We start from the raw sequence: 15,144 nt of genomic DNA on the forward strand, positions 1-15,144 counted from the left end.
AATTTTGTCCCCAAATTTGCAGCCCCTATAATCTTTTTTTTATATTACTATGGTGGCAAATAAGCATACGATCCGTCTGATGGTAAGTGGGGTTACCGTAGCCTATGGACGCCTGATATATCAGGGATGTTATACACGCGTTATCGACCCTTAAGAAACCTTAACAAGCCCTTTTTGAAGAAGCATGGGGTTCTCTAAAAAGGGTGTATTAAAGTTTCTTAAGTAGTCTCTAGGGAAAGCCTCGACAGTAAGATTATTCCACAACGTGAGCATTCGCGAAATGAAGCTTTTCTGAAACCGCACTGTGCGTAACTATTCAAAAGAGGTCACTGCAGTTCATAGACTTAATAACATTAGAGGAGTTTCATGTTGCATTGGCATATTTAAAATTATTTTATAGAGTGGGCCTAACCCCGTAAAAAAGGGCATAGGAATACTTATGCAAAAAAAGAATATATATATATAGCCATAAAAATATTTAGGTGTTTTTGCAGTACTTCATTCGCATCTGGAAAGGGTACCGGAGAAAATGGAATGGACAAATCTTGACATACTAACGAATACATCGATGGTGTAGAACGAAAATACCATAGATACTATCCTTATTCTGCGGTCGATAGAATTGTTTGCCACTCGTCTAAAAGTCTTATCGAGATATTTATTTAATTTACTCTTTTATTAAAAAAGAAATGTATATATGTATTTAGCGATAAGGTTTGAATGATTTTTTTAATAGTTTGGTAACTATAAAAAATAATTTCAATTTGTTTTGTCTTTTTTGTTCATAATTTACTATAGCTCCATAGACAGTTACACCTTTACACTATTTTCTCATTTTTCCACATCTGTTTTACAAGCGTCAGTAGATGTGTGCTTGACTCAAATCTCTTTCATACCCATTCATACCAGGCTAGTGTATTGAAAATGTTTGATATGTCAATTACTAGATTATATATTCGACACAGTTTATGTAGAAAGTACGCAAGCAGGTTGTATTTGAATTTGGTAGGGTTATACGGCCGCATAATATTTTATATACATTAGCCTGCTATAAATTGTCAATTTTATCACTTCTATGTAATTCTTGTTCTTAGACCATAATGTTTTAAAAAATAATTTTATTTTAATTAAATTAATGGAATTTTAAATTCAAATAATGGCAACATTCATTAGTGTTGCCATGGAGCATTACTATATCTCCTTGTAGGCTGATTCTCGAAAAGGATTCCTCATGTGCGTGTATAACTAGGATATTCGAGATTTTCTAAAATACTTTATGTAATACAAGTAATCTAAAAGTGTTATAAGATTGGCTATAAAATAAACCCTTATTCAATAATAATCAATATAGTATAGGAACTAATTCCAGCCAAAATTACACAGTTCGCCCAAGTAGAGATCTGCGTCTATCGCAATATGGCCGTCCTGTAATGATTTGGTGGTCAGTGATATTATTGTGATTTTATCTCATCTAAAATATCATAATGGAACTTCGAGTTGGGAATAAGTACAGACTGGGTCGTAAAATTGGCTCAGGCTCCTTTGGGGATATTTATCTTGGTAAGTGTTAACAGAAACGATTGTAAACAAAGAAAGATGGTTAATGTAGTAGGCCAGCTGCGATTTTTTGTTTCGAAATATGTAATTTTGAAGTGGTGGACATTAAGTAATCTTTGATAGTCTTTATTTTCACAAGACGTTTCATTGATGAAATATATACATCGATAATTGTTATATTTTTTAGGTCATCTTTATAAAATAAGTACCTAACTAATGATTCATTTGATTGAATCTATAATGTTGGAAATTTTCTTAGAGAATAAGTTACTACACAGCTCTCAAAATGGTTTTCCATTTTGTGTTGTATTAAAATTAAAAACAAATTGGTAACTAAAGGATTCAACTGCTTAAAAATATTCAAATCAAATTTATTTTTCAGGAACCAATATTGTGACCAAAGAGGAGGTAGCAATTAAATTAGAATGCATAAAAACAAGACATCCCCAATTACACATAGAAAGTAAATTTTATAAGCTTATGCAAGGAGGACGTAAGTAATTTAATAGTAATTTTAATTTTATTGAAAATTTCTAAACTTGTGAAAAAAGGTGATATTGTTACTGGAAAGGCTAATTGACCTATTTAATTCAGTTTCTGTTATACAGTAAGATCATTTTCTAAAAAAAGTTGATCATTGCAAATTATATATAAAAAAGTAAATAAGTTTAAACATTGTTATCTTGTATCTTTAAAATGAACTTAACCTTTTATTGGTTATGTTGAATATTTTCTTCATAACTGACTTATAAAGGTCATAATCATATAATATGAAGTGTCTAAATTAACAAAAGAGCAAATAGGTAAGGTGAAAACTAACAAAAAAAGTGTATATAAATAACTGTAATGTAGTCTTATTAGACTTTTATCTCCTTTTGAAAAACATCAAATTTGACATGAATGTTTCAATTATCAACACAGAATTGGATAGAGAAATGAATGATGGGATCCACAGTAATAAATTCTTATTTATTTTACATATAAAAAGCATACAAAAAGTATGCCATATAAAAAGTCAATAAAAAAACATTTGATTATCAAACCCATTTTTATAACTGATTATATTATTGTTAATAAGTTAGTTTTAGAAATAGTAATATAGTTGTAGTCATAATACTTTAATATTTCACAGTAAAATTTAGTATTATTTCATTTAACATGTTACAAGTTAACAATCAAGTGTTTGAAAATATAAAATAGTATATACTAAATAGTAATTACTATTTCTAAAAATATTCTTATAAAAGAAATTCAAAGACTTAAAACAATTATATGTTTTATATTAATAATAATAAGTTTAATAAAGTAATTATATCATAAGGATACATTATTCCACAATAGTTTTACTCATACATACTACTACTTTATTACTACATATACCTCTTATATGTAGAAAAATAATTGTGGAATTAGATGTAAAATACTATTAATTAATTAATTATTAAATATTATTAATTTATTTGTTAATTATCCATTAAAAATAAAATTATTTTAATGGATTAATTTACATGTATTGTTTATACTTTCATAAGTACTAAGTGTACTTATGAAATTTTTAATAAATTGTTTTTATGATTCGTATTCATATTTCTAATACAAAATATGTGTTGTCTGCAGTTGGTATTCCTGCAATAAAATGGTGTGGGTCTGAAGGAGACTACAATGTGATGGTTATGGAATTGCTCGGTCCCTCCTTGGAAGACTTGTTTAATTTTTGTTCACGCCGTTTCTCCTTGAAGACTGTGCTAATTCTTGCTGATCAGCTCATCACCCGTATTGAAGATATTCATTATAGAAACTTCATCCATAGGCATGTATTTTTAATTATCTTTATTTCAATATTTTATTATTTCACATCAAACTTAAATGATTACATTCACATACAAAGCTCAAGACATAAAGTCAAATTATATACTTTATAAATAATATATATATTAAACTTCTATTAGTTACTGTTATCAAGTAATGATTGATAGTTGTTCATTGTTGACATGAGGGCAGTATCTCTCAATACATGAAGTCAATATATATCGCTATACAGGTATAACTTGTCTGGGTATGCTATTCATTTCATATTCTTATTGAACATTTCCTGTGACTACTCTTAGGAGTTAAAAATAGTATATTACTATTAATATTTGTATTTTTTCAAAATGTTTTCTCTTAACAGAAATGACATAAAATAACAATATCAGTATCCAATATTTGTAAATTATGAATGTCTAGATGAAAGTCATTTTCAAGTTTTAAAGTAGTCTTAAGATATAATTTTTCATTGAAACTTATCTACCCCTTACTGATATTTGTCTCAAAGATAAAAAAAATCTAATATTCTTTCTCTTTATGCAACAGTGGTCGAGTTGCATAGGCCTCATCTGGGTAGCTCTGCTATTAGTTATTCTTACTTATTATTGTATTGAAACTAAAACATTGTTGTGTTATGAGAACCATAAGCCTTATTTAATTATTGAACTTTAATACATCTAGATAACTAGTATAAAAAGTAGACTTAACATGATATGATGTTATCAACCAGTTGTAAAAATAACAGAAAATATAAATAAACTATAATAGTTTAGGCAATAAAACATAATCAATACAATAGGGTCCCATTTAATATCTCACAAATAACGATGAGTGTGACATGTTTGATTTGAATTGTTGATCAGAAAAAATTAAACTTTAAAAATACGTAAGATAAGTTATAAATAATTCATATATTCATATATTGATTCTGTGTAAACAGTATGAGGAGCATCTCTTTAATAGGTTATTTCATGTAAAGTAATAATTTCTACTTGTCCTAATCTATGATGTCTATGTAATTGCTAAGTGGTGGATATTTGAAACTAAGACATTTATGTTTATTATCTATTTGTTGTTTTTTATATTTATTGGGGAAATATGTTTTTGTATTATAGATTACAATGTAATTATATTTGAATTGTTAATCACCGCCAATTTTCTCACTGTGTTACATTAGAAATAGAGATGAGTGTAATCTTTTATTAATGTGACATTCTTCAGAATACATAGGTTCAGTATAAATAACAATTGCATATAAAAAAAATATTTCCTTTTATTTTAGTTTAAATTTATGACATATAGATTTTTTTTTCTTACAGAGATATCAAACCAGATAACTTTCTTATGGGTTTAGGTAAAAAAGGGAATTTAGTATACATAATAGATTTTGGCTTAGCAAAGAAGTACAAAGATCCACGCACGCTGCAACATATTCCATACAGAGAAAACAAGAATTTAACAGGTAAATAATGTCAATCTGTAAATAACAATGTAATTATAATAATACCACAATTGATAAATTATGTAATTATATTGTTCATAAGAATATTAGTATTAGATACTTACAGATACTAGGTGTAAAACTAGTTGAGTTTTCTTTTTCAAATTACATATAAGCTTATAATAATGTATTGATGTTTGTTACTCAATCATGTTAAATGGATTGTTAATCAAGAACTAAAAGGATTTGAATCAAATTTGGACTATATCCAGGTTCAAGATGTGTAGTGTTTATAATTTTAAATCACAGGTAAAGCAGAAAGATACAGTTAGTATTGAATAATCTATATGAAAATTACTAACAAAACTATGCAGACACCTATTAACCACCTCGTCATTTGCATACAGTAGATAATTCAATCCAATTTCTTTCTGTGAAATTTTTAAATACATAAAATTAATTAAAATAAAACTAAATTATTTCAGGTACGGCGAGATATGCTTCGATTAATACGCATTTAGGCATAGAACAGTCGCGTCGTGATGACTTGGAGTCACTTGGATACGTGCTAATGTATTTCAACCGCGGTAGCCTTCCATGGCAGGGTCTCAAAGCTGCCACAAAACGTCAGAAATATGAGAGAATATCTGAAAAGAAACTTTCAACACCATTTGATGAGCTTTGTAAAGTAAGTAAAAATATTTACATTTTTTTTTATACAACTTAGAATGGCAAACAAGCTGAAGGTCCATCTGATGGAAAGCGGAAACCGTCGCCATAGACATGAGCAGTACCATGGATATAACAGAGTATACTGTTTCGCCCATGATACCCCCCATGCTTTGCCATTCCAGATGACTCAGGTGTTATTCCTCTGTACCCTGTAAATTCACGCCATATCCCACCCTTCAAACCGAAATACAGCCATGCAAACACAACTGCTTTATGGTTGAAACACGAATGGGACAGAGGTACTCAAGCAAACGATTTTTGTATGCTTCCTCAGGCAAAACGAGTTCATTTTATGCTTTTTTATTGTGATTTTTTCCTTTACTTGTCTTGTTAACTAATTAATATGTTTAATATGAATCCTTAGTAATATTATTGACTAGCTGACTTATTTAAATAAAAAAAAAAAAATTTCACTAAAAATCTTAATGTAAAATAACCAAATCTGTCTAGCCATTGTTAAGAGATATGCATATCAAGAGCATTTAATTTTTTTTTTTTTTTATTTTATTAATACTAAAAATGTGAAAGTGTGTAAGGATGGATGAATATTTGTTATCCTTTTATGCAAAAACTACTAAACGGATTTGAATTATTACATTTAGTATATGAGTAGGTTCTCCATAAAATAAAAAGTAAGGTAAAGTGAAAAGTATCCGATATCCTATCTTAGCATATCGGATACTTTATGTACCCAATTATATATGCGTAGCCGCGGGATTCACGTAGTCATATATATTTGAAACCAAGTGTGCTTATTTATTTATTTATTGCCTTTTGACAACTTAAAAGATTACTTTTTGTTTCTGCCTATTATTAGTCACATTTACTGTTTTGAAGAAGTTGTGGAACACAGCTAGTTTGTAATAATGAAAAAGTTAATAATTATGTTTTTATAAATATTTACATTGATTAATTGTTTCCGAAATCGTGTTTTCTAGAACCACCCAATTGAGTTCCAACTGTACCTCAAGTACTGCCGACGGCTGCGTTTCGAGGAGAGGCCCGACTATAGTCACCTCCGTCAATTGTTCCGTACTCTCTTCCATCGACAAGGATTCACCTATGACTATATGTTTGATTGGAATATGCTCAAATTTGGTATGTATTTTTTCGAAATCATGTTTATTATTTACACATTTATATTACATACGCAACTGTTATAGAACTGCTGATAAAGAGCATCACTACCAACACGTGCTAATGAATTTGCGCACGACACTAGTGTCCTCAATTTGTATATTGCCGATTCAATGGAAAACTATTAATTATAATTTAGTTATACTAAAATGCTGAATATACATTAAGGCATCGTGGTCTACGTGATCTACTGAGGCGAGCACTCTGATACATTGCTTAACTCATTGTATTAGTTTTAATCCATTAATTTTATTTTTGAAAACCATTTTTTTTTCTAATTAAATTTAATTATTATTTTTTTGTGTCTGACTGCAACTATCATAATTCATATAAAAATATTTGTTTAGATTAATAATTTGTTAATACATAACTGGGACTGGAAACTTGAATTTGGTATCACATAATTAAAAAAATAACCATAAAACTACCACAATATAACCTATATAATGGATTGGAGAGATTTGTCGTACAGGCCAAGCACTAGTAAACAATAAGTCTTACAAATTGCATCATATCATCATTTTGGTTTGGCATGGTTAAGCTTTAGGGGTATTTTAAGAAGGTCGCTGCTGCCCTTTGGCTATTAAATTTCCTTGGTCGCCTCTTACGACACTCATAGGAAGAAGGAGTGTCCCATTCTATGTTGTAACTGGAGCTGTGAGAGAGAAAGGGACTGTTAGTAATGAGATTTAACAGCCCCATTGCTAGCAATGGGGCTCTTAAATCTCATTACGAACTTGATAGGGTCGACCTCACCTTGTCACCTTTCACTGGTACCCCGCCAATGTATACCGATAGCACAGGCAGGGTTACCATTCCATCTACCTACCACCTACAGAATGAACTGCAACCGTGAAGCCGGATTCAGTAATTATTGTTTTAGTATTGTTTTTTTTTTTTGTAATTCGATTTCTTTACTTTTTATAGGAGGCCCACGAGGAAATTACCAATCAGGTGGTAATGATCGCACTATTAGACGCCATGAACAAAATCAAGAACAAGAAACTAGTAAGTAACATATAAATTAATAGATAATATTTTTATATGGTGCATGATTAAATAAAAATTAAATTAATTAAAAAAAAAGGTATAAGAATTTTCAGTCACATATTTGAATTTTTACACTTTTTCTTCAATATACTTGTAATTAGCAATATTTAAAGTATATAAGATAGTAATATTTTTAAATTTAATACATTAAGCACCACGATAATGTTAGAAAAATTTTCACATGGGCCATGGTAATGTTATAATTTAGTTAAAAATGCATCAAGGAAACTTAATGTATCACAGAAAAAAATTATTTTTGCCAAAATTCCCGGGAAAAGACTATTTTTTATGTCACACATATGACTTTACTTTTTTCAACTGAAACAATACACCATTATATAACTATGTTTATTTCATTTTATTGTTTGTAGTAAGCCAAGAAATTTTCAGGTTTTGCTCCTGATAGGCCAAGCTTTCGAAACATAATGCAAATGTATCGTTTGCGTCGGACATCTGTGATTGATGTGGCCTTCTACCAAATCGCGTACGCCAGACATATATGTCTGACATGGCTCATGTAGAACTTCTTAGCGTCAGACACATATGACTGACATGGCGATTAACGTGTTAAGTTGTAGTTAGAGAGGAAAAGTAGATGAACCTTAAAGTGTTCTAAATATTCTAAACAAAATGAACCTAGACCATGAAAAGATACATCTATTCTCAAAAAAGTCAATATTGAAAAATTAGTTTGCTTGTAGCATTGCTTTTTATCCAAATGTTCTGAAGTAAATTAATTAAAAAAAAATCGTTCTGTCCATTCTAAAAAGTTTATGGAAAAATTATATAAATAGGAGCAGCAGTATGAGTATAGTAAAAATTGAACTTATTAATATTTCAGCGGCTGGTGCGGCAGGACAACCTAGTACGACGGTGGCGGCCATCTCGGAGTGGCGGTGAGGGGCCTCACCCTCCGTACACTAATATAACACCAACATTCTGAAGCCCTGTTAGTATTGTGACCTGCATGTTATGTTCTCCCGAACAAACATTACAGACTCGGCACCCCCTTACATGACGAGTGAATTTACCATCTACGATGTCGCCAAATTCGTTAGGAATTGACAGCGTGAACGTACTACGACGTTCGTACGTGACGGCACGGAATGCTAAATCTGTATTAAAGAAAACAATTTTGTACGCATTCATGTTAACGTTCATATATTGTAAATTATTTAATTTTAGAATAAGTAAGTTTATGAGTGGGCCGTGGACTAAATGAAATAGAACGTTTTTGTCGTTTTATTGTGACTCATTGGAGCATAGCTATATAAATAGGCCTACCCAAGCATCCATTGTACTTTATGCTCAGTTATATTTAGATTTAAGAGTAAGGCGAAATACTGACAAATTATACTATCTCTTAAAGTATATGACCATCAGGATGTATTTTCTTTTTTACTTTTAAACTAAATTGTGATTATAATAGAGATAATGAAAAAAATATTAAATGTTTTTTTTTTTTAATTTACAGTAAAACATTTAGTTGTGGGCATAGCAATTACAATTTTAATATTTTTTTGGGTTTTGATTCTAAGCTATAAATTGTTTTTGCAATTTTTACACAACAGTTGACTGATAACTACTGAAATAAAATTTCATTTGTGTATATAAATGTAAATGAGTTAAAAATGTGTGCAATAATAGTCTTTGTCCTTCATTTTTTTTAACATATTAATCAAAATTGTTGTCTTCCAAATTATTTTGCACATCCATCAAATTTTAAAAAATTGAAACATTCAATCTCCATGACCTACTTGGTCTGTCTAGCCACTGCCATAGTTTTAACTAGATAAATTTTTAAATTGTTTAAATATTATAGAATTTCAATTGAGCTAGACCTGAATAATAATATAGTGGATTGTTGAACATTTTATTCCAGAATCATTGTATTTTTTTATCATTTTCAAAAAGGTTATGTATTTAATTTGACTTCTCTCAATTTAATCCAAAGTATTCACTCCCGTGTGGCCTGATATTACTTTTTTCAAAAACAAAAGTAAAATTTTTTTTTTTTTTAATAAATCCTTGAAAGTTTACATGCTTCCAGACAATTACTAATCCCATCATGTTTATCTTCTATATCTTTTCTTTTTGTATAAACTATGATCTCATATATTTTACCAAAATTTTACCTTTGTACACTTAACAAATTGCCTATAATATTGATTGGTTACCATTGCTATATCCCATTTAAATGCAATACTATTTATAGTATTACATTATATTGTACCCTAATTAATAAATATTCCAACACAAGAAACAGGAAAAATATAGTTTATTTTGAACATGTGTAATTAGTTTATTGAAGTTTGTAAATATTAATTACTTCATAAGTGCGGAGTGCTGTATTATGTATTTCTCAGTAGCAAGTGGCGTATTGTTTGTATTTTTTTTTGTACATGAATGTTCATCATAATGGACCACCCTTTTCTTAATATGACTGAGAATTAGGTTCAATTTTATGTAAATATTTTAGTTTCGTTTGATGGTTGTACTACAAATCTTATAAGATTAATATTATCCTCAGATAAGTTTTTAGTTTTTATTTAAACATGTCAATTTTTTAATACTTAAAAATTATTTTAAATATTGATATAAGAAATGTAGTTATTTTGAACTTTATTTCATTATCTGGAGCTTGTTTCATTGACTATATACATTATGATTACTTTAATTCAATTGTAATACATAAGTTGTTAGTCAACAGGGTATATAATAGCATTTTAAACAGGCATGTTATTTAAACAGACAACATTATTCCCTTGTGTGCTGTATCTGAAAGGTTTTGAGTCGACTGAAGTGTTCAGTTTAGTTCTTATAATTATATATCATCATGTACATGAATACAATTTAATGATATCTATATATTTTTTGTGAACTAACATTGATTAGATGCATTGTGTTAAAATTGTGTTCATATGCTTCAAAACGGCAGTGTTATCTTGAACCGCTATAAGCGACGGCGAACGGAGCGATGATTGAGCAGTATGCGGCGAGTGCGCGGGAGTGCGGCGGCGTCGCGGCGGTTGCTCGGCAACTGTGCGGCGGTCGCTCGGCAACTGTGCGGCGGTCGCTCGGCAACTTTCCTGCGTTGTCCCGTGTGTTGAGTGCCGTTATTTTTTATGTCGATAAACGCTTTTGGCGTGGAATGGTCGTGCTTGCTCTAGCGTAAGTGTACGCTCTAATCGACGAAAGACTTTATGGATCTTGTATATATAATAATTGTAAGGTATTTAGATAAGCTGACACACTGTTTTTTACAATATCCTAGGTAATGAAAATAAATACATACATAACTGTTGTAGTGTTAATGTCATTCGATTATTTTGCTGTTATTCTACGCATACCTTTTGATTGGATCGAATCTGTGTAGCTACGTGTCGTGTACCGGTTGATATTCCCGCTTTGAAGTAATAATTCTCATTGAACGTGGATTGGAACGGTTCACGCGTTGTTACGCGGAGGGGATGAATCGATATTAGTAGTTGTAGAATGATATGGGATTAGAGGAGAATCGTGGGCTTTATTGGATATCGTAAAACACTAAATTTAAGTATATGAGAATATTTACTCCCTCCAAGTGCGAGTAATTTTTATTGAAAAAAAAAAAAGATTGGACTAATTTATAGTTCTAGAAGTATAATTGTGTTACATTTAATTTACCTTATCACGTGGTATATTTTCTCTTTATACTTACATCTATGCTAGCCTATCTTAGCATAATATGCATTATATATAAATTGTTATGCTTGCATTGTTTCTTATGTCCAGTATGTATAATTCATTTGGCACAATAAACTGAATAAAATTAAATTAGGTATTTTTTTCGCTTTATTCGATTAAACAACATTTAGCTTTAGTAGAATTTTTATAAAGCTAGAAAGCCTCCGTCAACGGCCAAGTGTACACCAGAAATCATGCTCGCTTGTTCGCTTAGCAGGAACAAAACCGCGTTCACTACTTCGGACACCTCACCGAACCTGTTAAAAGGTAGGTAAGACCTTAATGTTGAAAATAATTTGAATGAGGGAATTAAAAATAGGCTTAGTAGATATCTATACCGTGTTTGCAGTTTTGATGAAATAGAATAGGTCGGATGAGGGAGGAGGAACGGTAAGTAGGTATCTACATCGTGTTTGTAGTTTGATAAAATAGAATAGGTCGGATGAGGGAGGATGAACATCCGAGGATGAATAACTGTCATTCAAATATCGGAAGCGAGAATTAAAATAGACATATTAAGCGCCTAATTGAACTCCAATTAAATTTAATCGACGGAATTTCTGTAATATAGAAGCCTGAAAGTTTACATAATAATAAAGGAGGGAGGGGGTTTATATAGCAGCAAATAGGATTTTATTCAAACAAAATTAATATAAAACAAAAGTAAACTGAATTTTAAAAATTCAGTTCAGTATTGCCGAAAGTACTGTTTTAATCATTAAAAATTACAAGCAGAAACATTTTACAATCGGTTAAAAAAGAATCTTACTTGCTTGGATTTAAATGTGTACCTAACCACTACCTGCTACTATTGCCCTTTTAGTTGGGAGAAGGGATTGTTAATAACGGGCATTTGCAGCCTTATTGCTAGCAATACTTCCTGTCAGGTCGGACTCCTCGTGGTTATCTCTGGAAACTATCGTACTCTCAAAGTGAATTCATCACAATAGGCTAACTGACCGGCCTTTTCATTATTACCTATCATCCGTCACTGGTGCCCATATTACCAGCGTATACCGTTAGCGGAGGCGAGGTTACCATTCCACTATCGGGGGAAAGGAATTGTTAGTAATGAGATTTAACAGCCTCATTGCTGTCAATACACCCCATCAGGTTGACCTCCACGCGGTTCCCCCTGGAAACCATAGTGGTTTATTATTGTTCAATTGTCACTATGGGCCACTGACCTACCTTCATCCTCACCTGTCATCTTACACTGTTACCATTCCATCTACACCCATTAAAAATCCATTATCATCCATTTCAAACTGTCCTTTTTTGATTATTGTTTGATGATTTCCGAGTCTACATGTATAATCTGAATACAATGACAATAAGAAAGGATATAGATTGTTATATCCTATAAATCGATGTTTATATTTCAGTAATAGAAAATCGCATCTAGATCTTACCTTCCTAAAGGTATTTTTGATAGCATGGCCTGCTTTTTACTTTGTTCTGCCCATACTGCACGACCTAAGTCGGTCATAACTACAGTAGGATTGACTGTGTTTGTACGTATTCCAAATTGCCCTAATTCCAAAGCCATCACGCGAGTAATAGAATCCACTGCTGCTTTTGAAGCGCAGTATGCTGTGTGGTCTCTTAGAGCTGCCTGTTAAATTAAAGTTTTTTTTTAATATTTATAAATGATATATATTTTTAATGTACCAACAACGAGGCCAAGCGTATTTACCTTTGATGCTTGCGATGAAATGTTGACTATAGATCCTTTTATTTTATTTTGAATCATTTTCTTAGCTACAATTTGGCTCACATTGACCACGGCTTTGGTATTCACAGTAATTGTCCTATAATAACAAATTATAAATAAGTTTATAAGTTATATTAATATTATCAAAATAATTACTAATATTCTTCTTTTCATTTAAGACTCCTCTTGTCGGTCCAACTAATTCATGCATCTTCCAGCCAGTTCTATCCCAGGCCATATCCTTGACCTCCCTATACGACATGACACCTAGTGTTTCTTTTATCTGTCCCATCTAGTTATAATATATATTAATATTTTTATTATCAATAATTTAAAAAATGTGGTTGGGTATCGTCATAGGCATATTAGAGGGGGCGCCAGCTCATTATATACCAAAACTTACTCATCAAAGTATTCCGGTGTGCATTCTAAAAATGGTTCGGTCTTGGCAATGCCTGCATTGTTGACCAGCCCATCGAAGATGCCTAGGGCATCTACAGCTGCTTTAGTTTTGGCCCAGTCTCGAAGATCTACACAAACAACTTCTATGGAAGGATATTCTTTATGGAGTTTTTGTAAGCTTTCCTTTTGATTGGATAATGCAACAACATTAGCACCTTGCTTCCATAATTCTGTAGCTATGCCGTATCCGATACCTGCAAAATGAGAGATGTATCTAGGTCTAAGAGATATTTACCAACTATAAACCATTACCAAGTTATTTATTTTAGACTGCCTTTATTAAATTTCTTACCTTGACAGCCCCCGGTCACAAGTATTCTTTTGCCGTTAAAGTGTTTAGCCATAATTATCGTTTATTCTGTTGTTGTAAGCAGCAAACGCGTTAAGTTGAAAACATTACATTATCTACAGAGAATAATAATGTAACTGGATAGTTAATGTTTATAATTTTTGTGATAAGATTGCCACAGTCATGGAATTATGTAAATTTTCAGATAACAGGATAATATCGTAAACTTAATACCTACCTATACCCGATGTAAAATAATTTAATATTACATTCCTGGTAGTCGTAAATCCATTTTAGTTAGAACTAAGTCGGTAGATACTAAAGCAGACTAATTATTACACTGATTGTAATGTATGAAGCGCTTAGGCTATAATGGTAAGTTTGGACGATAAAATGATTTATTTCGTAAAATCCGTTCGATAAATGACATGTAGATATGAAATTTTCCCCCTGAAAGTTCAAGCTTAAAAAAAAAAGCGCATATGTTCACTTTGGTATGTCTGCGAAGCTTTGATTGCATCCTGCTTAAGTTTCTAGGGTGAGCATGGCTCACCCCCCTCTAATTACGACTATGCCTATTTATGTTCAGTAAGTAGGAGAGGAAAGGGATTGTTAGTAATTTGGACTACCAGTTTCATTCCTAGCAATATACCCTGTCAGGTCGTCCTCTACGTGATCCCCCTTGAAATCGTCTTGCTGAACTCCAGGTGTATACATCACGACGGCTACCATTCCATTATCATTTAAAAAAAAATCTGTTCAGAATTAGCGAGTAACTGTAATATATTTGCGGAAAAAATTAGACGAATCGAGAACCTCGCTCTTAATTGATAAAAACTTATTGCAATTTAACACGAGGTTTTTGACTTTAAGTACACAAAATGAATCATGACCAAGTACTATTCTTATCTATTGAATCATGATTCTTTTGAGTGCTTATTACTCTATGTATTTACATATTTTCTTAAGGTATATGTATTTAAACTTGTGCTACTATAAGTTCGCCGTGTGGTCCTGGCATAGAATAGGCCATCCCTTCCTTTCCCGTGGGTGTCGTAAGAGTCGACTAAGGGAGGGCGAGGGATGGGCAGCAGCGTCCCTTTTAAAACACTTCTAAAAGCCTAACTGCGGTTGCTAACCCACCTGACAAGCGGGGTAATTACTGGAAAACTCCCCTTACGGGGAAGGTTTATATTCAGCAGTGAAGTTAACGGCTAAAATAATAATAAT

The 15,144-nt window shown here is 31.4% G+C and overlaps 2 protein-coding genes across 2 annotated transcripts; one reads left to right on the forward strand and one right to left on the reverse strand.

Annotated features, from left to right (window-relative positions):
- Window positions 1–1,189: 1,189 nt before the first annotated feature.
- LOC113514154 (casein kinase I) lies at window positions 1,190–11,027 on the forward strand. The gene is made up of 8 exons (XM_026898151.3): window positions 1,190–1,560; window positions 1,940–2,050; window positions 3,175–3,367; window positions 4,683–4,825; window positions 5,290–5,492; window positions 6,475–6,634; window positions 7,601–7,681; window positions 8,565–11,027. The coding sequence occupies exons 1-8, from the start codon at window positions 1,485–1,487 to the stop codon at window positions 8,621–8,623; spliced, it is 1,026 nt and encodes a 341-aa protein (XP_026753952.1). The 5' UTR covers window positions 1,190–1,484; the 3' UTR covers window positions 8,624–11,027.
- Window positions 11,028–11,539: 512 nt separating this feature from the next.
- Window positions 11,540–14,030, reverse strand: LOC113514174 (D-erythrulose reductase-like). The gene is made up of 5 exons (XM_026898172.3): window positions 13,918–14,030; window positions 13,567–13,819; window positions 13,146–13,260; window positions 12,862–13,064; window positions 11,540–11,706 (listed from the first exon to the last, which is right to left on the reverse strand). Exons 1-5 carry the CDS (start codon window positions 13,967–13,969, stop codon window positions 11,595–11,597), a joined length of 735 nt encoding a protein of 244 aa, XP_026753973.2. The 5' UTR covers window positions 13,970–14,030; the 3' UTR covers window positions 11,540–11,594.
- Window positions 14,031–15,144: the final 1,114 nt, after the last annotated feature.

This window comes from Galleria mellonella, unplaced genomic scaffold, assembly GCF_026898425.1.
Source record: "Galleria mellonella isolate WM207_F2 unplaced genomic scaffold, CSIRO_AGI_GalMel_v1 utg139, whole genome shotgun sequence".
NCBI lineage: Eukaryota > Metazoa > Arthropoda > Insecta > Lepidoptera > Pyralidae > Galleria > Galleria mellonella.